Source organism: Gobio gobio (assembly GCF_949357685.1).
Source record: "Gobio gobio genome assembly, chromosome: 17".
In the NCBI taxonomy this organism is placed as follows: Eukaryota; Metazoa; Chordata; class Actinopteri; order Cypriniformes; family Gobionidae; genus Gobio; species Gobio gobio.
Genome location: NC_137110.1, coordinates 5939191 through 5967161, shown reverse-complemented (window position 1 = coordinate 5967161; position 27971 = coordinate 5939191). Strand labels below are relative to the sequence as shown.

The window sequence follows — 27971 nt, the reverse complement described above, 5'->3', positions numbered from 1 at the left end:
CAATCTTCTGAAGCACGCACACGGCCTATAAACTAAGACAACACTCATTTGAGAATTGATAAAACATGTTTTATTGTTATGTACATGCTAAGGCACTGACTGCAGAACAGACCAACAGCTGATTGGTCAAACCAACAAATACAATAAAGATAAATTACAGACAGTCAATGAAAAAAGCAAGGATTTTTTTGTGGGAAAACATACAACGTGAAGAATTATTTCTAAACTTAAAATATGGAGTTCATAAGCAAACATAAAAGAATATTTCAGAGCTACAATACAAAGCACCAACAGTGTGGATGTCAGAGATCAAGTTAGGTGAAGGCAAAAGAACATAAACAAGGTTTGTACGAAAATTAATTTCAATACCAACGTAACCGTCAATACTGAGATACACAGACACGGCTTGCTGTGGATAGCACTGGAGTGGGCACATGATTCGAAGGAAAAAAGCATTTCACTGCCACACCTTTTGACCAATAAACCTGACTGAAAAACATGAGCAGAACCAAATAATACAATTATAACAGCAACAACTGTTAGACAAACGGTGTTAAGCAAGTTATTGTACACCTCACACAAGACAATGGAAAAATCCATCAACGAATTTAACATCTAAAATGTTAAAATGCACTGTAAACATGCCCAGAAAACAAAAAACTGTTCCGATAAGAGAAAAAACACGAACCTTAAAAGACATAATACATCATTAATTGAGAGGTGTAGATGCCACACATCTGAATACAGAGCATTTGCAGGAGGATTGCAAAACATTAAAATGACCTTTGTGTTGGTTCACCACACACACAGTTTTCGAAATCGCATGGTACTCTTACTATTTCTGCCATAGAAAGATGTGGTAAAAGTAGCATGAGTAAGTATGCAGTTCTGACTTTTAAATTCAGCACTGCTCTCACACACACACACACACACACACACACACACACACACACACACACACACACACACACACACACACACTTCGAAATCGCATGGTACTCTTACTATTTCTGCCATAGAAAGATGTGGTAAAAGTAGCATGAGTAAGTATGCAGTTCTGACTTTTAAATTCAGCACTACACACACACACACACACACACACACACACTTCGAAATCGCATGGTACTCTTACTATTTCTGCCATAGAAAGATGTGGTAAAAGTAGCATGAGTAAGTATGCAGTTCTGACTTTTAAATTCAGCACTGCTCTCACACACACACACACACACACACACACACACACACACACACACACACGCGCGCTGAATTCGAAATCGCATGCTACTCATACTATTTCTGCCATAGAAAGATGCGGTAAAAGTAGTAGGAGTAGTATACTAGAATGCAGTTCCGACTTCTGAATTCAGCACATGCTCACACACGCGCAAGGTTACATTTGCCCAGTACATTGTGCCAGTATATCATTTGAATTAAAAAAAACAAATCAATCTTATATTTGATTTAATTTTCCTTTCATATTGCTGCAGAATGTGAGGGGAGATAATCGACTGAGATTCCTTTAAAAACATGAGACAGCGACTCATCTACTGAAAAAACGATGACTCTTGATTGAGAAAGCAACAGCTACAGAATATCTCTGTAATAAAGAAATGATTCATAATGGAGGATGATGCAAATCATAAAAAAACATGATCAATGTTTCTGTGATTCAGTACAAATCTGTACTGATCTCCCTGATCTTAGTAAACCCCACATGGGGTTGATGAACTCGGTCATGATACAGGAGCTGCATGTGATGGTTTTTGGCTTTGTTGTTGTTCTGTGACATAATTAATGTGCTCGATTCTAAACTGATAAGAGACTGATTGTTGTCGCATCTCTCTCTACATCCTGGAGTCGTTGAGCAGCACATAGGAAGAGTTTTTGGCTTTTTACGGGGTCTGGGGTCCCACAGGTCAGAGACTCGCTCTCTCGCTGACCACATCCTGGAGGCGTTTGAGCAGCACGTCGTCGCTCTCTTGCCGGAGGCATTTAGACGGAGACTCGGTCTCATCGCCGTCCATTGTGAACGCCCGCTTCTTGCTCACCCCGCCCTGACGGATCATCTGGTTTATGTCACTCAGCTCCTGAAGAGAAAGAGGCTTTAACCACAGCCATAACTGAAAAACTGCAATCTATATTATACGGGTCATTAAGAGTTTGCAAATAAAATGATAGTGATCTGACATGAAAACTGAATTGAACAGTAATAAATAATGTAATAGTCAGTTATAGTGACTAATAATAGTACCCAGTTGCATTGTGTGTATTTCTGTGGACATTTCTCAAATGATCTAGCTTGTGATCGACAGAAGAAAGGCATAAGGATGAATAAATTGTAACAATTTAAAATTTTTCATGAAATATTCCTTTAAGAGAATTATTGTGTGTTGTACAGAGGGATGAGCGATATGACCAAAATCTTATATCATATGACGACTAATTTTATTGCATGTTAACGACACACACACACACAATATTTTTGCTTTAAATAAGGTTATGATATTCTGAAATTTCATAAATCTTATCAGCATTTTCAGTATCATTAAAAAAAATTCTCAGGCTTACTGAAGACAAGTAAACAATGATAAATAGACATGCCTGAAAAACACTAGACAAAACACTAATACTACATAAATGTATAAGCTAATTAAATGTATAGTAGTAGTATTTAAGTTAATTGCCATATCAGCATCACTGGCTATTAATCAAACGTGTAAATAAAAATGCATAGTCTTACTGTGTAAATTAAATATACATTTGTTCTTATTAAAGTTGCAAAAGTGATTCAGTCAAGAGCAGTGAGAGATTTCTTTTTTGTTGTTTGATTAGCATTAATAACAACAGCAGGCAAATTAAAACGCTGTCGCTTTAAGACCGACTGCACTGATCCAATGTTGTTTTTTCTCAGTTCTTAAGACGTTCACTTAAGATATAAATGACTGTTTACTTGCAAATACATGTCACTTTGACACCTAGGTATGTGTATTTAACTGTTCAAGCTCAATTAGGCAAAAAGCACTCAGTGGCCGAGTAACAGTCTCTCAGAGAGTGCGCATATACTGAAATGAGTTGTCTTTCGCTGCTAATTGCGCTTCAGCGGTTAAAAATCACCTGTTTTCAATGCTTAAAAAAAGACATGCAAGTGATAAGTTTTCGTGACCATGCAGCACAGCAACGTCATGAGCGCAACCGTGATAGAGATCTCTACCGCTTGACAAATTTCTACTGGTTAATCGTATCTACAGGTATATATCGCCCACTAGGGCTGTAGCGATACACTAATCTCACGATACGATACGAGATATTCAGCTCACGATACGATATATATCACGATATTCAGCCAACGATACGATTCGATATAATTCGATACACTTACATTTTCTGAAAGATTTAAAGGGGACAGAGTGATTTTGGTGACATCTTGTGAGTGTTTCATTTACTTGGATTGAATTAACTGAACTGAAAACTAAAATCATCAATTACACAATATATGTCTCTGACTGGACAGAGAGTCTACAGCTTGCAAATGCTGGACAAAATGAATCAAAGATGTGTTGAGAAAATTAGTTCCGTTTATTGAAACAGTGCAAACTGTAGCTTACAAGCCTTTGAAAAGTAAATAAAGTGCAGTATTGCAATTAACAATGGAGTTTTAAAAGTTGCAGCAAGTGGCCTGTTCTGAACGGTTTCTTTGACAGCTTTTTTAGCTTGACACTGACATTTGGTAGTATTTCCAGAGTATTTCACGTTTGTGTCACACAGCTTGCAAATCAACCGCAATGCTTTGTCTAAGTCAAGGGTCTCCAACCTTTTTTCATTTGAGTGCTACTTTTTAAAAAAGAAAGTCAAAGAGAGCTACTCATGTTATATAATACTTAAAACTCTTAAATAATGCATCATAATTCTCATATTAACAACTATCCAAACTGTTTTACACCTGAAAGAGTATAGTAGTAGTTCCAGTAGTCGGTACAATCAGGGCTCTGAACCGGTTCAAGGAACGAAAACGAAAACCGGAAACGAACGAAATTTTAAGAGGAACAGAAACGAAAACGAAATCAAAATCAATTTGAATCGTTCTGAACAGAAACGTTAATTTGAAATGACCATTAACCGGTTAATAACGTTATTTTATCGTTCTCTTTAATATTTTAATTTGGCAGTGACCAATCATGAATAGAGTAGTACAGCATGTGACGTTGACGGATCAAGCGTGAGTGAAATGCCCTCGCACCATCATCTATGAATCTACCGGTAACCCAAGTCAGTGTAGAGCGCGCATTTTCATGCCTCAAGAACATGTCTTTCCCCGCTGAGGTCTACAAAGAATGTGCAGGTATTGGAGGACATTCTTTTCGAACATTTAAATAAGTAGTACGGACTTTAAGCTCAAATAGACTGATTTAAGCTAGTTTATGGATTCCGTTTAAGCCTATCCTACTAGCATCTATCAAACATTTTTCCTATAGTCTTTCAGATTGCCAATACAGGACAGGTCAATGTTTTCTATAGACGGTTGATGCTTCGTATTAAATGGTATGTTATATTGCATTAAATGATCAAGCTTTATTAGCTGACTGAATCTGATTATGTGATGCAAGGACGTGTTGCGCAGTGTTTGCTTTGAAATTAGCAGTTGACGGTGCATTGAAGGAGCAATGGTTATCCAGTTTATTTATTCTTTATTCATGCAATTTTTAAAACAAGTCGTGTTGAAAAAAAGTTGTGTACAAAGAATGTTATCACTCTTCTGAAAAGAATTAAGCATAAGAGGACCACTTTCGATTGTCTAACGCTCCATTAAAACAGGTCCGCTGTTTATGCTTTGTAATTAATGCATGTATTTATGTTGTGGTTTTAAAAATGTTATGAAATAAATATTCAAGTTTAATTACCATGCGTTATATTATTATTGAGTGAAAAATAAGTCTATTTATACATATTTGTTTAAAGTATAGGCTAAATTAAAATAACGTTATTAACCGGTATTTTTTCAAATCAAACCGTTTTCGGAACAGTAATGTTTAATGAGGAACGCAAAAACGGAAACGTTAAAATATCGATTCTGCTCGGAGTGAACCGATTGATATTTTTTTCCGTTTTTAAGCCCTGGGTACAATACAACTATATATTTTTTTTAAATAAATGTTTTATTATATATGATGATAATCATAAGTAAATAATACATAAACATGTAAAGGCTGTATGCTGTTTAAAAGTAAACATTGTTTATAAATGAAAGATCAGGTGAAAAATAAGCAACCATTAATAATTATATAATTAGTATTATTTATTTCATAATTATTATTGTTAGTAGAGACGTATTATTATTACATAGAGACGTAGCTAAATTTACTGTAGGCTACCATCTGTAGTCAATCTCTTCACGTTAAACCGAACTTTTATTTTGACGGGTTGCCGTGAATACCAGTGTCTGTGTTCACGATGATATGACAGTGGGTGCGCGTCTCAGTCATTCAGCTCCCTACTAGTTCAGTCAGGGCACTGATCAGGGATCAGCCCATTGACTTATGTCCTGATCAGTGCCCTGACTACTGAACCAGGAGCTGATTGAGACGCACCCAGTTTTCTCAAATGAAACGGTAAATTCTCATGAAGTGACGGTTTATGCGTTCGTGTCGGCAGAGACTACAAGAGCAATTGCGCAAACGCTGCGCCCGTCATCCACACAGACGCATAACATGCAGGAGTAATTTTGCAGTTTATTATTTACAGACACTAGTATATATTCGGCTTCAGTCTGGAGCCCTGCGCTTAAATTAACACGGAAGCGACTGAACGCTATGGTGAGCTATTTTTAGAACAGACCCGCGGGCAACTCGTGTGGTCCTTGCGGGCGACTCATGTTGTTGACCCCTGAGTCTAAGTCGTCGTCGCTTTCCTTCTTCTTTTTAAACCCAAAGTGCTCCCACACATCTGCTTTTAAGCATGAAGGTGCTGGATTTATATTCGCCGCCATTTTTTTTAATATCTTCGCTCTGACTCCGTAAACAAGAAGAGGTAGAGGTCGGCGTCTGTGTAAAGTTAGTAGTACGGGTAACTTGCTCTACAGCGATACTAGCGGCTGGCTGACCAAATCGCTCTTCCTGCAACGCAAATGGGGGTAAACACGGGGATTTGAATGGGACTTATGTATCGATACTCGCGGCTTAAAAATCGATACTTTCTTGGGAGAAAAAAATATCGATTTATATCGCAGAATCAATAAAATTGCCCAGCCTTATCGCCCACCCCTTAATTGTGACATCCTAAAGTTTGACTAACCTTTGATGGGCTGCCAGTGAACTTGTATGTGTAGGCACTGGGGGTGAGACTGGAGCCGTTTTTATGAGGAGAGACAAAGATGGAGTGTCTCTGAGAAACACGGCGAGGAGAGAGAGGCTGAGCCCGAACCGATGGGAATGGAGATAATGGAGGAGCCTCCATCTTTATAGAGAAACAGAGAGAAAGAGTGAAATACTGGTTTCCAAACGGTCTAAAATACGTTAAAAGACATCATTTTCAAACCAAGCAAAGCAATGCACCAACCTTGTTATCAAGCGTGGAATGTGCATATCTGAGAGCGAATGATTTCATTTTTAACACGTAAACAGAGTTATAGAACTGGATGAGGTCTGCTCTTTCCTCTGATTCGCTGTCAGCCTCTGTTCTGTCAGTCTGTTCCATCCTCTCATTGGCTGCTAACAGAAACGTAAATAAAAACATTATATAAACACATACTGTACATATACTCAATTATTCAAAAGAATGGAATCAGTAAGATTTGTGTTGTTTGTTTTTTTAAATAAGTCTCTTATGCTCACAAAAGCATTTATTTCATTACATATAGTATAAAACAGTAATAATGTGAAATATAATAGTTTAAAAAACAGGTTTTTGTATTTGAATACATTTTGAAATGTAATTTATTCCTGTGATGCAAAGCTGTATTTTCAGCATCATTACTGCAGTCTTCAGTGTCACATGATCCTTCAGAAATCATTCTAATATGAGGATTTGATGATCAAGAAACATTTATTATTATCAAAAACATAATACCTTTTTCAGGATTCTTTGATGAAAAGAGAGTAAAAAAATGTTTTTCTATTTTAAATTGAAATATTTTTTGATCAATTTAATGTGTCCTTGCTGAATAAATAGTAATTTCTTGGGGGAAATAAAAACATGTGGACTCCAAACTTTTGATCAGTAGTGTAATACAGTATATTGTGCTTAAAAAAGCCAAAAAGACATCTGGGACGGTCCACATCATTCTTACACTGGTCTGCTGGCGGATCCACTTCCATGTTCTCATCTGTCTGCTGCTCTCTGGGACGCCTCTTCAGTAAAACACTGCGGTACACCTACAAACACATGAACAGGATGTTGTGGATCCCTCATATGTGCTCTCATCACAGCTCAAATTCCAAGCTTTTTGACATTTTGTAAAAAATATAGTGCAATTCCACATCACAGGATCGTAAAGACCAAGACTGTTGATACTCACGTGACTGTGGGCCTGAGGTTGGGTTCGGTAGCATTTCATAATGTCCTGAAAAGTGTGCTCTTCTTTTGTGATCTGCAGAAGAAGAAAGTAAATGAAAAAAGAAAATGTTATATTTCCACAAGTGGACGATGCTAAAAAAAAAAGGTGTAAACAACAAGGTTTTGAACTTGTCAACTTTTGAGCACTTCCAGAAGTAGTGGAAAAAACATTCAACCGGATTGTTTTTGTAGTGTAAACACTCATGTGATCGAATGCGTTTGAACAGTCACAAAAGACGTCTGCTTTCTGCCTACTGACCTAACGCGTAAACAATATGGGAAACACACTAGTCAACTGGAGACCCAAGTTTGGTTTGAAGATGAAAAACATACCAAGCACACTGTTTTCTAACCTTTCCTGATTTCTAACACACACTCTTGTGTCTATCAGAGCCGAATCGAAAGCTGCTGCTCTCTGTATGTTTTTCCGTCATCTCCAGTTGCGTTCATATGTAAATTGCACGAGGTCCATTATATCAAAAGCTCTGAAAAATACCCATACATTTAAAGGTGCACTATGTAATTTTTTTTGTCCACTAGAGGTCGCCTATTCAAAACAAAGGTGTAGTTTAATGACGCCAAGTTTGAGCGCAGAAACTTGGGATATGTGGTCTTCACCTCACAGCCGGTAGGAAAGACTCGGGCAGAAATCATGTTGATGGATGTGATTATTAATGTTACTGTAGTCTGAAGCAGAAGCAGGAGCGAGTGTTGTGGAGCTGAGGAACCGCTGGAGCGATTGCTAATAAGATGAACGCAACACACGCCTCACGAGCAGCGGGACTTTTATTATGACACAGTCGCCGGCGCCATTTCCGCATTTTCCGGTCATGAGTATGAGGTAACGCAGCTCTGTTTATCATATTAGACACATCTGAGTGTGTAGAAAATTATGTTATGACGTTACTCTGTGCGTTCACTCTGTGGCTGCCTTGACACTTGTTCACACTGCAGTGAGAGTAAAGCGTTTCTGCAGAATAAAACCAGAAACTGAGGGTAACGCAGATATGACGCAGTTGACAGGCGATTCCCTCACACGTCCCGTTCCTTGGTTAAAATAACAATTTCTCACGATTTACAAATAGTTGGAAACATTTGAGATATTGTAAGCACTCATCTGAACAAAATATAGAACACTGGCCTAGTGGTTTTTGGATATTTTACTGAATTATTTTTTACATAGTGCACCTTTAACTGCCCATATTACATCCTCCCCTGAAAAAATCAAGACAGAAGTGGTTGAAAGTGGACAAAAGAGACCTGCATCTAAAAGATGTACCTTTGATATGATGTAGACGGCACAGAGCAGCAGCTGGTCCAGGTGTCTGTCCCTCATCAGGTCAGTGCAGTGCAGCAGAGAATGCTCGAAACACGTCCAGATCTTCCCTCGCAGCTCTGATGAGATATCTAGCTTCAGGCACAGGTCTCGCAGACGCACGCTGGCTAAATGATACACCTGAGAGAACGAGCAACAGAATATATACACTTCAGGTAACAAAGATCTTCATTCAATACCAGCCGTTAAAAAGCTCAAGCAAAGAACGCTTTTCCACACCTTCCTGAAGAATAGCGCGAGGGATCCGGTGCGGCGGGGTTTGTTGGCTGCTGGAGGTTGTGTGTCCGAGCTGGCGGGAGGAGCTGCGGTTCGGCTGGGGGAGGCAGTCAGTAAGACTTGGGCGGTGAGAGGATTCATGTCATTGGCCTGAAGTTGGATGACTGTGATGCCGCCCGTCTCGTTTTTCATCACTAAAGAATGCAGAACACCAGCACATCAACAACAACATCGAACAAACATCTTTTTGGGAAATGTTTTGCTTGCTAAAAGAAGATTAAAAAAATAAAGAGTGGTACTTGGCAGTGGAAAAGTGAGCTGCTGGCCGTTTATGGTTGCCATTGAGAGGACAGTCGTTGTGGTGGTGTTGTTATGGTTGTTTTCCATGGTGTTGGGAATGATTTTGATGGGAGTGACCGAGATTCTTTTCACTGGGGACTGAGGTGGAAGGTCGTCACCAAACAAGCGTCTCTTAGCGCTGCCAGCCGCTGGAGAGCTGTAACGGTCGTGGAGGGAGATGGGAGATTGAGGGACGTCTAAGAGAGAAAGGACAGAAGCATTATTCAAATGAGTACATCCGATTCAATATTCAAACAAAGCCAATCTAAGATGGAGGCCTTTTTTGTGGTTTTAAGTCTGTGTATTGAAAAAATTAAGACAAATAGTACTTTGTGAGGAAAAATCCTATTTTACAAAGTTAAACTATATATATATATATATATATATATATATATATATATATATATATATATATATATATATATATATATATATATATATATATATATATATATATATATATATATATATATATATATATATATATATATATATATATATATATATATAATGTTGAATATAATGTATAATAATGCAATTGGGGAATATTTGTGGGTCTTAATAATGCCAAATGTCTTACATTTCCAGTAAAAAGTGGCCTACATTACACAGAGTGACAGAGTTCAAGCATATTCATCTAAAATAATTCTGTATTTTCAGCTTCAGAATTATGAATATTTTGTCCTGTCACCATTGTCCTGTGCATTGGGTTACCAGCACCAAGTCCAAGCCATTTCCACCCCCAATGTAATACCAAATTTAGCATTTTAATCAACAGTACATTTTGTCAACCTTTTACCATATGTCTTAGAGTATTGCAATAATTCAGAGTTCAGTCTCGTGATATTCATCAAATCGTGACACAAGGGTACACTCCTAATATATACACATTTATATATGCATTTTAAAATGGTAAATGGACCAAATATATTCATAATCCAGTATTTATCCAATCAAATGCTCTCTAGAATACCCCCCCCCCCCCTCTTAGTTATAAACATTCATGGGTCTTAAAACCAATCATCACAGAGGCCAGCCTCATTTTAAGATGTATAGTACCTTTGCGTGCGCTGGAGCCCAGGCCTGTGCGGACCTCCCTGATTCGAGGGTGGATGATGGGGGATAGCGCCACCAACGGCAGGTGAGTGGGACCGCCTGCATTGTTGCCTGTGTCAAAATTACTGGGAAAATTCACCTAAGAAACACACACACAAAACAACAGGTAATGTGTTATTTAAAGGGCCCCAATGACACTTATAGAGGAATTTAAAAGCTGTTCACCCAACAAAGCAGTTTGTGTGTGTGTGTATACCTCTTCCACAGTAGGGATTTTATTGTTCGTTTTGTTAAGCGCGTTCCACAGGGCTGAGTCTCTAGTCCAGGCTTTGCTTTCCAGCACCTGCTCCTCGATACTGTTCAAATGCTTAACCATGTCTCGGGACAAACCCTCCTCTGAGCGGATGAACACCTCAATCACCTACACAAACACATCATGAACATTTAGTTTCAGTTTCCTTTAAAAGCACTAAGCCGTTTGTGAGCTTCAGAGACGCATCCAATTCTACACTGCAATGTGACGCAATAGTACACTAAAAACACTAAAAAGGATAAAAACCACATCCTAAAACTGAAGTGTGCCTCTGCAAGCGGAAAATGAGCTGACAATAGTGGTTCAATGGATCACTAATCTTATGTTTCTGGTCATATACAGTTTTTGAGTCACGGATCGGTTACAAATGAAGTAAGGTCTAACTGTAGTGTATTCAAGTACAGACATGTAATAATTAGGCCTAATTGTAAATATAGGGTTCACTGTATGAATGTTAAAGCTTTCATCTGTTGTTTGATTAACATTATTGACAGGTATTTAAAGGATGCTGTCACTTTAAGACTTAATGCACGGATCCAATATGATACACATTATATTTCCTTCTCAGCTGTTTACAATCACTTAAAGGGTCATGAATTGATGATTTTAACAGAAGTATGCGTGTTGAACAGCATGAAAGACAATGTTACCATCTGTTTGTTTTGAATGTGGGAGAAAACCAGTTAATTTTAAACCTTTTTGCTCTATTTTCAACTTCCTGGTTTAAATTCGTCTTCATGTCAACGTCATAGGATGTGACGTTTTCTCGTACTATAGTACGGCGATGACTCATCGATGTCTCATAATTATTCATGAGACTGCGTGTCTTTGTCCTATGAGAAGACGCGTTGCTTAATTGATTAGTTGATAGGCATTTCCTCTGACTGAGTGAGATCGCACACAGTAAGTGAGAGATGCATTAATGGATCAAAACAAGTGTTTTTTTCCGCTTTGTATGAGTTTCTGCGTTGCCTACGTTCTCTTCAATAGATCCTGAGTCTTCACACGAACGCGATTCATCCACACTGTGAGTGTAACCGCTCTTTACGGCCATTTAACCGACTAAACGGCATATAAAAACAACACAAAATAAGCCTCAAAACTTATCAAAGATGCAACAGCATGTTCATATACATTTTTGATGCAGAGAACAAATTGCGAATGGCTGTGCATGTAATTGTCCATTGAATTATAGGTGTCACAGGATATATATGTATTTGTGTATACGGTGAGCTTACAAAACCATGTGTATATTGTGTTGCGTGTAACTTAATGGTCATTTGCAGCATGCATTTGTGGGAAGCGTTGATGCTTTTAATGAGAGCGAAATAAAATTGTCTGAATCAGAAGCCGTTGATGTGCTGTCAGTCTCCCCTCGTCCCCCTCCACTCTACCGCTAAACCACGCCCACTTTTACCACCATTTTTTTAGGAATCAATTTGTGTTTGATCAATTTGATCTGAAACGCCTCACTGTGTGTTTGCGGCTGAGTGCACAAGTAATTAAGTTCAAATTAAGTTCTCTTTCACCTCTTCTTGCACTGAAATAGTTTTAAACAAAACGTGCAAATGATAAACTTTTACTCTATGATGGTTGAACTTTGCAATTAATCCACGAATCACATGCGTGCCGGGCCGTGGATCAAATACGATACGTTTGACCCCTAGCTGACACTGTTCAGTACCTTGTAAAAGTAGAACGCCGGGATCTGAAAGATTTCCAGAATCCATGGGAAAGTTCTTTGAGAGCTGTACGCAAACAGCACCACCTCCAGACAGCACGCCAACAGAGAGCAATGGAGCACTTCCTGCTCTAACAGGACCTGATGGAGACCAGGAGGAGAGAGTAATAAAATGACAATCTCACACAAAAGCAGACCGTGAGAGCTGTAGATACAGAACGTTGTAAAAGAATTTGTCAATTTGTCCTCTTTCTGTTTGGTGATATAAACAGAAGGGAAGAGTTTAAATTGATATTATATATTAGCACATTTATATTATTTAGCAGGCACAGGGACTTACCGCCATGTCTTTGCCCTGCAATCTCTTCATCTCCAGAGTCATGATATTCTCCAGGATCTTGAAGTATAAGATCTCTGCCAGCTTCAGACGATTCTCTGCGAAATCTACACACAAGAACCTGCACTTAGTTACATGATATGATGGACTTTTCGTTGACTCTATTAAACATCTTTTCTTAGATGTGCAGCATATCTTACCCATATGTGCTCCTGGCAGGTCATCTGTGGGTTTGGTGTAGGCCTGTTTAAATATGTCTCCCATTGTCTTGACTCGGTTCATAATGGATTCAGTGGGATTTCGAGAGCAGGAACTATAAAATCATGGTGAAAATGAAACACAATCTTTATAAGACAACAAGCCAAAGCCTGATGGGTCACGCATGCTCAGATGGACATGCATACTTATCCGTGTCTAATTTCATAAATCAAACTATTTGTGCATGGTTTGGTTTTGGTTTTGATACTTACTTAAAGATTTGGACCAGAGCATCGCTTGGTGCGTTTCGTAGGCCGGACACCATGCTCTGCAGTCGGCTCACACTTTGGGTGGCTGAAGAAACAGGGGTGACCAGCACCTCTTTCTCCTTCAAATACCGTCGACCCGTTAGAGGTGTAGAGGGAGCAAGGGACCGTGTCTACACAAAAACACAGCACGATAGGTCAAAGGACATCCACCACCATCCAAACGTTTGGGGTCAGAATTAAAAAAATAATAATTAATATGATTAGCAAATGCATCTTGTGCACCAAATCCTCATATCAGAATGATTTCTGAAGGATCATGTGACACTAAAGACTGGAGTAATGATGCTGAAAATTCAGCTTTGCATCACAGGAAAAAATTACATTCTAAAGACTGTAAAACTGTATTTTTTATCAAATAAATGCAGCCTTGGTGAGAGACTTCTTTTAAACACTTTTTAAAAATCTCACCGACCCCAAACTTAGATTCAATTCAATTAACATTTATTTGTATATCGCTTTTCACAATACATATCGTTTCAAAGCAGCTTTACAGAAAATGCATGTGTGCACATTACAATTTAGAGTGATCTGTTATCAGAGGTGACTGTCCAAGTAATGCATTTCAGAAATGTACATATACAAATCACAAAGTTAGCTAACAATGAGTGCGTTTACATTCACATTCTTAACCAGATTATGCTTAATAAGCTGACAATGCACATGATCAAGAACACGTTAAGCCGTTTTTCTTTACTGGAGTAAGGTCAGAAACGGCTTAAGCATTAACCATTTATCACAGCTAGATTTTTGCCCCTTACACCGAAGCATGTAAATGCATGAGCCTGCTTTCTGTCGGCTTATTGAAGTGTGTGATATGTGACAGGAACGCGTCCTTACTGTGGATTTAAAGCGCATCCAGACAGAGCAAGTGTTTTGCAGCAAGAGGGGAGGAAATATATCGTAAACTCAGACTCTTTCTTTAGAATTATAAAAGTGCTCTCATCTCATGCAGCAGAAGAAGTGCTGCATCTGTAACTGTATGAGAAGATAATATATGAGCCGTAAGTTTCCTGCTTGAAATACTCTTCTGCGGTTTTTAATGCTTTATTTTACATCACAATGGACATAAACGAAATACTTGGCCTGAGATACGCAAATTATTGCATTTTGATGCCATCACCAGGAAATAACCTTATTTATTAATAAAGTCTTGTAAACACGGTTTACTTGCATTGTCGGTTTATTGGTTTGCATGTAAACCTGGATAACCATATTTCAATAAGCAGATTTTTGTGAGTAATCAGTGTACTGGTGTGCATGTAAACATGCTCAATGTATAATTTAAGGCAGAAACAATGAGCTCGATTAAATATCACTCTATATGAATATGTGAGGATCAGGATGTTAAATGTTACTCTAATGTAGCAACAGTGAGAGAAAGCTTCAGTACCTTCTCAAAGTGCTGCTGAAGATTGTTCTCCACCTGCATGCGGGCGGATAGTTGACCTGACGGAGGCTCAGCGGTGGCTTTGCGTGGTGTGCCGATCTCCTCATCTGCATCGGCCCCCAAAAACACTCGCTCGTCAAAATCCCCCACAGTCAAAACATATTCCTCATACTCACGATTTATGGCTTTACTGAAAAGAGAAAAAGACTCATATACAGGTGCATACTTAAAAAAAGACATTAATTTGTACGTGTTTGTTTTGTATTTAAATACATTTCATGGCATATGCTTACTTGTTGTCTTGGAAATTAGGGGTGTCCAGTAATTCAGTCAGAGAGTCAGAATCACCTTTTAATATCTGAAAAAAACAAAACAAGGGAATAATTTAAGAATGTGGGAAGCGTGTAAACCAGCAATTGTGTTGTTCTTGCAGTGTGATTTGGTTGTAAAAGTGTGTATTCCTCACTCTTTTCTCAAATAGTGTCTTTATGTAGGGTTTGAAATAGTGTTCCTTTATGCCTTTGGCCTCCACCACCAACCCATCATGCAGTTCACACAACTTGTCAATGACACAGGGCATCTCCTCCAAGTTTTCTGTGTCCTTTGGCAGTCCTACAGAAAGTAAGCAACAGACTCTCAACAAAGCATTTACATGTTTATTTTTCAGACACAAATCAACCTACAAAAGTCTGTAATTGAGTCTGATAAAAAAAAAAAAACACAATACAGTAAAATTATGGGTGTACGAGATTTATTCAGGATTGTTGTTGTGTGTTGAAGAAGGAGTTAAACCAGGCATTCTCAACCCTGGTCCTCGTGGCCCACTGTCCTGCAGAGTTTAGCTCCAATCCTAATCAAACACACCTGAAACAGCTAATTAAGATATTCAGGATTACTAGAAAGCTACAGGCAGGTGAGTTTGATCCAGGTTGGAGCTAAACTCTGTAGGACAGTGGGCCTCGAGGACCAGGGTGGAGAACCCCTGATTTAAACCACTAAATGTCAATTAGCAAATCAATATAATGCAAGTGCCCCAAATGATTTGCTTGTGTAAATCTGATTATAAACTAACCCTTTAAGGCCACCTGAAATGAAACTCTGTTAAGGACTATTTTAGTCCTAAATTGTGGCATGTGTATGCTAGTGTACTCTTAAAAGTTGACTAAATAAAGTGGACTGAAACAGTCAAGTATGTTATAGTCACATAAACTAAAGCTGTTGGGGGATGAGCGCTTTGATATGTTCTAACTTCCTACTAATACAGGAAAGAAAACAGAGCTTGAACATTACATATGGTCATTAATTAGGAGTTATAATAAGTTGTACGGATTTAAATGCACTGCAACTTCACCTATTCAGTCAAATGCACATTAACAAATAATCAAAAATATCTCAAAACTAAGTGCACTACCTTGGCTAGAAACTGGTAACGCAATCATTGGGCTCACTTGTTACTCTGTCTGCCTTTTCAGGGATAATGATTTGTTAACAGAAAACAATCAATCAAGTAAAATATTCTCCCAGAGCAAGAGGAAGGGAACTTTACCTCTGAAGTATTGATTGATGAGATCTTTCTTATTGGAGCACATGAGAGCGTTGCAAAACACCAGGTCCAGACAGCAGAGCAGGAGGTGATAGGAGTTTACCAGGTCATCTCCAATCATGCGGAAGTTACCTGAAATAAAATGTGTTTACTTTAGCGTTCAGATAAGTCAACAAGAAAGTTCAGGCCACATCGGTCAAATATGCTTGTAGATTAAAATACACTACTGTTCAAAAGTCTGGGATCTGTAAGATTTTGTTTTTTTAAATAAATGAATGCTGTTATTCAGCAAGTACATCACAGTCTTTATAAAAACTGTTTTCTACATTGATAAGAAAATGAAATTTTACAGTACGGGCACGTTTAATGTACTTACCTACAAAAGTGCTGAGTAGTGTAAGGTAACAACATAAGTTAAGTTAAGGTTTAGGGGTAGGTTCAGGGTTACTCCCTAGTTATGCCAAGTTCACACTACAGGATTTTAAGACCGATTCTGACGCCTCGCAGATGCAGTGTTAATCTATAGTAGATTTAGTCTCCTAAAATCGAATGAGTTTAGTTAAATTGTAATACATTAAGCATTTAAGTATTACATAACCGACTGTCATTTGACAGTCAAAGCGAAGAGCTCAAATCACTTTGTTTGTTTTTAAAAACATTGACAGTTGATTTTCGTTATAGTTTTTGTCATCCATCACTAGTTTTTATTTAGTTATCGTCTCGTTTACGTCAGTGAAAAAAGGTCGTTGACGAAAATTATGACGAGAATTATTCGTCAACTAAATTAACACTGCGCCGATGCCAGACAAATATATAGCATGATAAATATCTGGAGCTGTCGAGCGACTCGACGAGCAACAGCCAATGAGAGAGCAAGGCATGGGTTGCCAAACCACAACACGAGCAGGCAGCTACTTTTTCCATAACAATTTACAATAAGGTTGTATTAGCATTAGTTAACATGAACTAACCATGAACAGCATTAGTTCAGCATTAGTTAATCTTTGTTAGCATTAGTTAACAAAAAATACAGCTGTTCATTTTAGTTCACAGTGCTTTAACTAATGTTAACAAGATTTTAATAATGCATTAGTAAATGTTGAAATTAACATGAACAAAGATAAATAAATGCTTTATAAGTGCAGTTCATTATTAGTTCATGTTAACTAATGAACCTTATTGTAAAAGTGCTACCACTTTTTCATTATGAACATGTTTTACTCGCTTCCAACTCTCTCTGTGGCACAGACCATCCCTCCTGCCCACGTGCTGATCCATTCTTTCACCCATAATCTTTGTTTTTCCCTTTTCTGCGTTTTTCAGATCATCGCGGAAACAGCTTGCAGCGCTTATTTCTTGCTGACGTCTATTTTCAAATAAACAACTTCTGTTTCACGCGTCATTTCCCTTTCCATTTCTCGCGTGTGTTTTCGAGACTAGGGCTGCCCTCGACTAAAGATTTGTCTAGTCGACTAGTAGTCATTCATTTAAGCCAGGGTAAATGACGAGTTGAGAACTCTATTTAGATCACCACAGGTAAAACCACACTGCAAAAATGCTTTTCTTACTTAGCATTTCTGTCTTAAATAAAGATGCTTTTACTAAGGAAAATGACATGCAATATTTTTACTTGATTTCTGGGGGAAAAAATCTAAATGAATTGAGTTTTTGCTTAAAACAAACAAAATTATCTGCCAATGGGGTAAGAAAAATAATCTTGTTTCTGTTTGGGACAGAAACAAGAATGCAAACAGAAACAATATTATTTTTCTTACCCCACTGGCAGATAATGTTGCTTGTTTTAAGCAAAAACTCACTTCAATATAATTTTATTTTCCAGAAAGCAAGTAAAATATCTTATGTCATTTAACTTATCTAGTAAATGCATATTGATTTAAGAATGTTTTTATATATTTAGACTAGAAACGACAAAAATACTAAATAAGAGCATTTTCTGCAGTGCACACATCACACATGGCAAAAAGTAAAACAATATTATTTCTATATCTAGAGTGGCTTTATGGTATTTAGTCTATAAACATAAATACAAATGCACAAAACTGCACGTTTATGACAAAAATGTCTGTAATTTGGCCTTTATTGCTCATTTAATACATGTCTACATAAATTTTTTTATAAAATTAGATATCAACCTAGATTTCTGACAAATTACCACGGTTACAGTTATTGTTACCACAGTAAATCCATAATAAACGTTGGTGAGTTGTTGTTTGAAAAGTATTCTAACTGGATTGTTGTGGCTCAGTGTTTCTCCTGATTTGCACGTTAGTGTTGTTGATTAAGTCAGCGGAGTTTTAACTGACTTTTAACTAAATTAAATCACTGAGATTTGCAGCTTTTACTGGAGACCTCTACGCCGAACTCGAACGCTTCTCACAGGCTGTTTAGTGGGCGCGTGATCGAAACACTCAGCAAGTAAACACATTTGTTCAGAGTCAGAGCTCGTGAGTTGCGTAGAGCACAAGTAGCGCTGTTCCGCTTTTGTGCGTAAATGTGTCCCTGGCCTAAAATCTCGTACTGCCACCTTGTGTTGTCATTGTGAAACTGCACGATTTGTAAATTATGCGTGGTAGGCCACATATAATACATTTTAATAGACACGCGGTGGGCCGTTTGAAATTCATCCTCGGGCCGGATTTTGGACACCCCTGATTTAAGCCATTAGTCGACTGATTGCGCGTTTATATTAATAAACTATATATAATACATAGCCTAATCAGCGCTCAAATGCACTCAAAGCTTGCCACAGCACGCCGGCAAACGTAATAATTATGAATGTGGCGTGAAAAAACAGCAATGAGACTGTTTAAACATTTTAATAATTTATTGATAATGTTTTCTGTGTTTCAGCTGCAGAGATGAAGTTGACGATGCTGTTCTCCACATGTACATTCTATGTACTTCTTATAGTAATTATAATAACTGGGTAATAACTAGGTACTAACTCTGAACTTACCTCTAAACCTAACCTTAACCCATGTAGTTATCTTGTATTGGCCACTACTTTTTTAGGCTAGTACTCCAAGTACACGTAAGTGCACGTCCTGTAAAAATAAAGTGCTACCTTTCTTAAGCAGTAAATCATCATATTAGAATGATTTCTGAAGGATCATGTGACACTGAAGACTGGAGTAATGGTGCTGAAAATTCAGCTTTGCATCACAGAAACAGTAATATTTCAAAATATTAACGTTTTTTTTTGTTATTGTGATCAATTAAATGTAGCCATGGTGAACATAAGATACTTCACGCGTTCAGTTGTTTGATGCTAAACCTTCACACTAGGGCTGTAACGATTTGACCAAAAATAAAAACCTCGATTAATTGAACATTTTACCTCGATTACAATTAATGAACGATTATTTGCTCTTTTTTTTTGCCTCGTAAGATTCAGTAATTTCCTGATAAGGTTTTTACTGTAAATATTTTCTACTATTAAAGGTGGATTTTTTTTTTCTAATGAAAAAGTGCATTTCTTTGTGATTTTAAAACACTTGAAGGAAACGGTTCACTCTCAGTAGTTATTGTCTATGGAGCAGATTTCTGCTTGTACATCAGATACAGATACATTAACACTGTAGGCCTACATTACATTTATTTGAATGCATTAATGAGAGAGTGATTGTGTGTGAATTACTCATTACCGTCTCTATTCATTATGAAGCTGCGGTTTTTACTTAGCCTACTTCAAAGGTATTAAAATATATGCTATAACAGTTGAGTTTCTAAGCTACTTTAGTGACTTTACTTTAGTCACAGGACAGTGTTGACACTGCGTTTCTGCGCTGCTTTGCGCGCGATCTTCACGTGATGTGCGAGCTTCTGTCTGAGTGTTCGTTTGTCACAATATTTCAGGCATTAGTTCAACATAATACACATCTGATGTTCTAAACTCGCTTTAATGTTCAAACTGGCAGGGCTTAAAACATACAAATGACAAAGCTTTGTGAAGACACAGTTGAGGACGCGCGCGCGTTTAAATGTTGAAACTGACACACCTTTAAAACGCATTTACTTGACAAACTTTATGAGCACGAAAGTGAAAGCGATCTGGCTTCGGGGCTTGCGTGCGCCGTGTGTGTGTGTGTGTCGGCGGCAGCGCGTATAGGCTATAAGAACGGTGATTAACTGACCTGTATATAAACTGTGTAAAACATGTAGTTACTATAGTGATTCTGGGCATCTATAAACACAGATAACTGCTCCTGCTTCTCTCTGTGTGCCTGAAAACTGCACTTGATGTGACTGACGGGGCGGAGTCACGTAAACCAAAATAACCGACATGGGAAAAATACGTCGGTTAGAGGATCTGAATGTCGGTTTCGGTTATTTTTCGATTAATCGTACAGCCCTACTTCACACAATTTATGAGTTCATTATTACTGTGAATGAATTAACTAATGTTGCTAATAGCATGATTTGACATAGACTGTGCCAGTCGTCTTATCTAAACTATAATGATGGTCTATAGTTTAAACAGAAAAGGCTTCTTTCAGTCAGCTTACCTTTTGTATACACAAAGAGAGTCCAACAGAACTTGAAGACGTCACTGATGTGGCATGGAAGACGCCTACAAGGAAAGAGATATATTTGTAACCACTTTCTTTTTCAAAAGAAAGCTGAGAAAGGAGTTAAACGGCAGGCAGATTTACCGGTGTTTGCGGCTCCTAGGCAGGCGAGGAGGTTCGCCCTGAGGATTCTGAAACATGTCCAGAAATATTGGCTCAAATTTACGAAAAATCACTGTTGAAACTTCGAAATTGCGCTCTAGTCGACCTATGCGGCAACGGAAATCCTGAGAGGGGTTCGACATGTCCGACCATTTCTTCATCTTGCTGAAGAACTGGATCAAACTAGAGGAAAGACATAACACAACACTCATGACTTGAATGCATGAAATAACTGCTCTTGGCATTGATCATATTGCTTCTCTTCTTACCGTTTAAAACTAAAACCTTTTCATTATATAAACTGAAATTCACAACAGATGATGTCCATCTAGTGTTGTCAAAAGTACCGACCGCGATACCAAGTCAGTAGGGCTGTGACGAGACACTTATCTCACGAGAACGAGACAAGATTTTTACACAGTATTTTTAAGAAATCCTCAACATTGAAATACATGACTAGAAAAATTGTTTGCAGGTGCATTTGAAAAGTTTTAACTCATCATCTTGTAATGAATGTCATTTCAGTTGTACTTCCTGAGTATGAATTATCATATGCAGTAAAAGACAACAATACTCAAGCACTGTAAAGGTTGTCAAAACACAACTGACTGGCTTCTTTCCTGTATGATTGTCTCTTCTGACCATAAAACTGCACATGGGCTTCTTCTGACCTCCTAACTGAACTCCTTCCCACAAATTGATCATAGATATTAAGTGCAAACAATAACCATAATTAAAGTACTCAATATTCAAAGTGCAAATAGAGACCAAATTTATCTTCAAGCATGATACAGAGCTAAGAGATGCTTACAGTGGGATAGCTTTTATATCGGCAGATATTTGGGTGCCTCAAGGAGCCGCTTTCAAACATCGGTAACGTATTGAAATCGCGTTTGAATGTGCTTGCGTTTACTTTCACTTTGAATTTCGCAATCGTGTGTACTCTGGGAATAAGGAGCGGTGGTGCTGAACGCGCATTTTAAAATATAAACTCACCATGGCCGAGTCCACTAACATGTAACACACACTTGAACAATGCGAGCGCTTCACTAACACACGTAACGCACACTCATAACAGGCTCAATGTCTTCTCGTCACGTGAACAGTGCTGCGTGCACGACTCAAACAGCTCGTGTTGGGTGAGCTGATGGAATTGAAGCAACTGTTATCCACCTGAATTAGATAGTTTTTATTTATATAAAAAGCAAACCTAGAGTGGATGTGTAATGTAAACGTAGTTTTGGCCTATTCTATCCTAACTTCACGCTCACACTCCATCATGACATTATGACACGAGACAGCTTTTCAGAAATCTCGTTACAGTTTAGTCTCGCGAGATCTTGTGGCACGAGATCTCGTCACACCCCAACAAGTCAGTACAGAAATTTGAAAAATGTGACGTTTTGAGTGGAATCGTAAACACCTCTTACTACTCTTACTCATCGTGCTCATCAACTATGTCTGTGATTGGCTACAATGACCAGTGCTTCAAAAACATGTTGTAAATATACATCAAAGACGTTTTTCACACAGAGCGTAGGGATGAAACGGTATGGAAATTTAACATCACGATTATAGTGAGCCAAATTATCACAGTTATCAATATTATCACGGTTTTGTTCAAATGAGATGAAAGTGTTCAAAAAGAACAGATGCACACACTTAAAACATTTCAACAAGTTTTATATTTGAAAATCAACAAACAACAAATAAAGCAGCTCTATGCAGTTTTTTTAAGCTAGATTCTATTCCGTGGGATTTCCTTCCTTATAATGGCCGTAGTCAATGGCAACGCATTAATAATAATCATTTGTAAATATAATCTCTAATATTATCTCTGTAAATATATTCTCAAGCAATATTTCATCAGTGTTCAGCAATGATGCATTTAAATCTAGCAAATTTTGTGTAAGTATCCTATTGAAATAATGCATATCCATATTTCCATATGATTTGACAGTTTATTTTATTAAATATCAAAATGTGTGCATCATACCTGACACCTAAATGATCACTTTACAGTCAGTTTTATGACTGTCATTCTCTTCAAATGCTATTGAAGTTTGAAACGTGTATAACGTTACCAATGTTGTGTAACTTTAGAGACGGTCCCTAAATTCGCCAGCGTTATGCCAGTCATATCAGATGCGCTGTGGTTCTGCTGTGTTTTTTAAACCATTCTCGCTGCTGAAATAGAACAAAAACAGTCAACCGCTGTATGATGCGTGAATCTCCTGCGTACATCGCACGTTTATCTCTGCCTTGTATATTTCAGCGAGTGAGCGCGGCGCGCGCTCTGAACAAAACTCTGCTAATCTGAACGCCTCTGATTATGAGACATTGCATTCATAAACTCAATAGAAACACGTGTGAGTGGTTATAATGCGCAACGTGATTATAACGGACGGCTTTTGAGAAGACTATAATAAGTTCAATAGCCAGAGTGGCTAGTGTTCAGCCGAAATAACGTTACACCCGCAAATGGCGGTTGTTGATGTCAAGCCCTGATTATTATCCCTTAAATGTCACCCTAGTCTTGTCTGAATTTGTTCGTTCGCTTCACGTTATTATTTCCCAGACATAGTTTTGGTATTGAGGTCAAAGTCCACTTGCCTTGCGTTCGTAGTTTTGAAGTGTTCCCCCTATTACAGTGACTTTCTTCTGGCATGTTCTGCAGACAGGGTGACCATCTTCGATTAAGTTTCCCTCAGGACTTTTGTTAAAGCCAAAATATGACCACACCTCAGATTTGGTCCTTTTAGAAGTCCGAAAAATCTCCCTGCGCTGTCGACACTGCCTTCTGCCATTTCTTCTCATTCAAAAAAACAGCGGTGCGTTGCGCCAGACTGTCGCTGACTGGACAAGATTTACCGCGAGTTTTCACAATCGTGATAATCACACGCGGTTTTAATGATAATTAAATTGTATACGATATTACTAACCGTCACTAAATTTTATCGTGGTTTATCGTGAAACCGGTAATCGTTTCATCCCTAACAGAGCGCTTACACAGATACACACGGGAGCGCTTGAATGCCGGCGCCTTTCAGCCTACCGGTCCGCTGGACGCCTGCTTGTGCTTTCAAACGCTCCCGTGCGTTGATCATAGTAGCCAATAGGGCTGTCACTTTTTATTCGATATTTGAATATGCATTCGAACATGACGTGAAATATCCGTAATCGAACTATAAATAAACTATCCGGTTTTTAAAGTGCCATGCAGAGTCCTGCACGGGTGCGGGTACCCGCGAATATTGCTGAAACGGGTGAAAAACATCCTAACTTTGTCGGATACGGGTCGGACAAGAGAGAACACGGGTCTAAACACGGGTCTAAAACAGTCACGTACAAACTAATATATATTAAAAAAATCATCTAGTTCATCGCTGAGGAAGCACGCAGATAACTGTGGTAACAAACCAAGCACACGCAGTTCAATCGAACAGTATTTTTGTTAGGTTTCCTGAGTTTGGTCCTGATTTTTCTCAAAAATGACAGCCCTAGTAGCCAATCACAGACACATCCGATGAGTGTGTGAGCACAATGGCCAGTCAGAGGTGTTTATGATTCCACTCAACAGCGTTCAAGTCACATTTTTAAAATTTCAGTACTGACTTGGTATCATGGTCAGTACTTTTGACAACACTATGTCCATCCCGCAGGCATCTGTCCATGTCTGTCTGAGTTCCTTACCTGAGCTTCGCCGAGCGCAGGATCCTTGTAAGGGAAACGCAGTTGCCCTCCATCACGCCCCGTCCCACTGTAGGGATAGAGCTCTTCCTACAGGCGGCGTACAGAGAACAGGCCAGCCAGTGCACAACATCACCCTGAGACAAACATGACACAAATTAAGATATACAGATTATTAATATCTCTCATACAGCTGAATTAACCCCATAAAGCCTAATGTATCATATTTGATACATGAATGTTCAAGGCCATTAAAACTTTATGGTACGGAGTTGCCAAAAGACAACAATTAATTTCTACTCAGTTCCTTGTTATTTAGCAAAAAATACAATATATTGCACTATGGGAATTAAAAGGGCAGGCCTTAAGGTAGTCCAATGATGTGCTGTTTTTAAGTCAAATGACATTTGAAAGTCCCTCTAAAACTCTTTCCCCCGGTCACCCTCACACGGACGACACCGGTTGAAGTGCTCCAGAAATAGCTCTATTAACCTCATTTCTAAACATCTCTTCTCAAGGGGAATTTTTGGCAGCATCTTTCCAAAATTGTGCAAATATTAATGTTTCCATATGGCAACGCTGTACCACAGTGGAATTGCAGTAATGTATTTCCCCACTGGGATTTTTTTATACATAGAAGCATCAATTGTAGCTATTCATTGATTTGAAGCGTTTATTGTATTATAGTTTTATTTATGTATAAATAACCAAATAATTTATTCTTTTCATAAAATTGTTAGCTCTTCCATGTGATGAGAGTGAGGATGAGTTAGCCATTTTGAAGGTTAAATGATAGGGATCTACTTATTTCTGGTTTGCATAAGTTCCAAATTCTACCAATTTCTAAAAGAAACGTGTATTTAAATAGAAAAGTTTTCTCTTTTTTTTTACCATCTTCCATTGTGGTACAGTGTTGCCATTTAGCAAAGTACCCCCCAAAAAAATATTTTTTTGATGCTAATTCATGTAATAAAAACTTGGTTAGAATATAATGCATACCATAGAGTAAATTACCAACATGATAAAAACTTTTTGTGCACAATCTTCTACAATGCCCTCTAATTGACGTTTCAAACTTTTTTTTTAGCACGTAAAAGACCTTTATTAATCATGCTAAATAAATGTCCACCAGGTCATGGTAGACTTGTCTTTCTGCGGTGATATCTTCATTATTATTTTTATTAAGTAAACATAAGAAAAGCTTTTATATTGTTAGTAGTAATATTTCAAGATGAACATTTTCTGGACTGAAATAACTCATGTTTACTTGACTATCAACCATAATTTATTTCCTCCTCAATTAAGAGCTCCATATCCTAACTATATTAGCCATAAAAGCATGATTTTATTTTTATTTTAATCATTTATTTTCTTTGGTATTTTGTCTAAAGGTTCAATAAACTTTTCAGCTATAAAACAAATAATATTTTCTGTCTTTACAGGACAAATCTTGACTAAACACCACTAGTATATATGCAGTGTTGGGTGTAATTTAATTACTTTTCCCTTGAAAAAGTAAAGTAAGGGATTGTGGTTATTTGTTCTGTAATTAAAGTTACTTCTGATGTAATTGAACTAAATACTAGTCGAGGTTGATATGGGATTTAGAAAATAATTAGTAATAAGTCATTAAATCCCTTTTTTGGAGAGTCATTTGTACAATAATCTAATTACACTTTTGAATAATAGTAACTAACTAGCAGTGTTGGGTGTAACTAGTTACTAAGTAATTAGTTACTGTAATTTAATTAATTTTCCCTTGAAAAAATAAAGTAAGGGATTACTCTTATTTTTTGTGTAATTTAATTACAGTTACTTCTGATGTACTTGAACTAAATACTGTGTATAGACTGTAGAACTATATATATATATATATATATATATATATATATATATATATATATATATATATATATATATATATATATATATATATATATAATACAATAGTGGAATTAACATCAAAATTTAAAGTCTAACTTTAAAATGCATGTTTTTATCTATCCTTCTCATATTTGTAATACTTTGATCAGTTAATAAGAATAATTATCACCAAATAATCACCAAACCCTTGATGCAGGTTCATATTATGTATTTGAACGAATTAAAAGAGCCATTTCATGTCTACCTTTGAATCGCTTATCTCAAGGATTTGGAAAGTAATTAGCAGTAATTAAATACTTTTTGGAGAGAGTAATTTGTACAGTAATCTAATTACACTATTGAAGATGTGATTAGTAACTAGTAATTACTTTATTAGAGTAACTTACCCAACACTACATTCATGTATAGAGACGTTTACTAAACACAGATCATCTGTATCTGTCAGATATCACATCTAGATAGTAAGAAATGTGTGGAAAAATGTATCTTTCCCAACATTCCCTTGAAACGACTTCCTCATCTTGTCCTTGTTTATGTCATGTGACATATCATGGAAGCCTGTCATTTTAGACGCAGAACATTAAATCCATAGTTTTTTTTGTTTTTGGTATCATAACGTTGACATATTTTTGAATATTGTGGTGTTTGATGTACTTTGAGTACAATGGCAAAAGGTACTGAGGTGATACAATGGTAAAGCAATGGGATTAGACGATAATACAACGCCACTTTGAAATTAGTGTAGCAAAATACCCTGGTAACGTTACTACTATGGTATATTGTGTAACGTTATATGTATTATGGTATTCTTGAGAGTGCCATATAAATAACATGGTATATGTAATGGTACTTGAGAGAACACCAGTGTAAATCCCGTACTTGTAGGGACTGTAAAGGAAGCTTTACTAACTGGCACTGGTTATTTTGACTATATATCTGCATGAAAACACGGGCGAGTTGAAGGCAGAGCGCGAGATGTCAACCGTTCCTGTCGTTTGGTTGTTGTTGTTTGAATGTGAATTATTAACGGCGAACCTCTAGCGTGTACGTGTTCCAGATGGAGCTGAAGTTCTGAAGCGCTTCTGCTTGCGTCTCCTCGTCCATATTTAGCTCTTGACAAAGCGCCTCGAGGTTCCTCCGTATCGAGCCATCGTCCGATTTAACCGACTCCGAATCAGTTTCATCTCCCCGCATCGCTGTAATCCGTAAAATCCGTTAATATCCGAGGAAAAGTGTTTGGGTAAAACACGGAGTTGACCCCGAGCGCCGCCGACCTCCTGATGCTATCCCACAATGCCGAGACATACGAATGGCGCGAAAACTGGCTCCTCTCAGCCAATGGGTGAACAGGACGAGGTGGCGTCATTACAACAACAAAGACGAACGGCGAGGTAGCATGGAGGATATTTAAATTCACAAGAAT

At 37.7% G+C, this 27971-nt stretch overlaps 1 protein-coding gene across 2 annotated transcripts; it reads right to left on the bottom strand.

The window, feature by feature from the left end:
- Positions 1–50: 50 nt before the first annotated feature.
- Positions 51–27859, bottom strand: rbl1 (retinoblastoma-like 1 (p107)). 2 transcript variants are annotated; one of them, XM_079841876.1, is made up of 22 exons: positions 27584–27859; positions 24668–24801; positions 20957–21157; positions 20810–20874; positions 16287–16415; positions 15207–15352; positions 15034–15098; positions 14744–14930; positions 13297–13463; positions 13027–13139; positions 12830–12933; positions 12493–12630; positions 10752–10916; positions 10499–10634; positions 9400–9636; positions 9104–9294; positions 8828–9004; positions 7511–7582; positions 7283–7367; positions 6553–6704; positions 6289–6450; positions 51–2087 (listed from the first exon to the last, which is right to left on the bottom strand). In XM_079841876.1, the coding sequence occupies exons 1-22, from the start codon at positions 27740–27742 to the stop codon at positions 1917–1919; spliced, it is 3156 nt and encodes a 1051-aa protein (XP_079698002.1). In that variant the 5' UTR covers positions 27743–27859; the 3' UTR covers positions 51–1916. The 2 variants fall into 2 exon arrangements, with proteins under 2 accessions (XP_079698002.1, XP_079698003.1); XM_079841877.1 differs by having other exon boundaries at positions 6553–6701; positions 27584–27853.
- Between the last annotated feature and the right edge of the window lie 112 nt (positions 27860–27971).

Coding starts and splice junctions, on each gene's coding strand:
- rbl1 (XM_079841876.1), bottom strand. CDS start 27,742: ATGCGGGGAGATGAAACTGATTCGGAGTCGGTTAAATCGGACGATGGC. Junction 14,931..15,033: donor CCTAATTTCCAAGACAACAA/GTAAGCATATGC, acceptor TTCTCTTTTCAG/TAAAGCCATAAATCGTGAGT. Junction 10,635..10,751: donor AAATCCCTACTGTGGAAGAG/GTATACACACAC, acceptor TGTGTTTCTTAG/GTGAATTTTCCCAGTAATTT.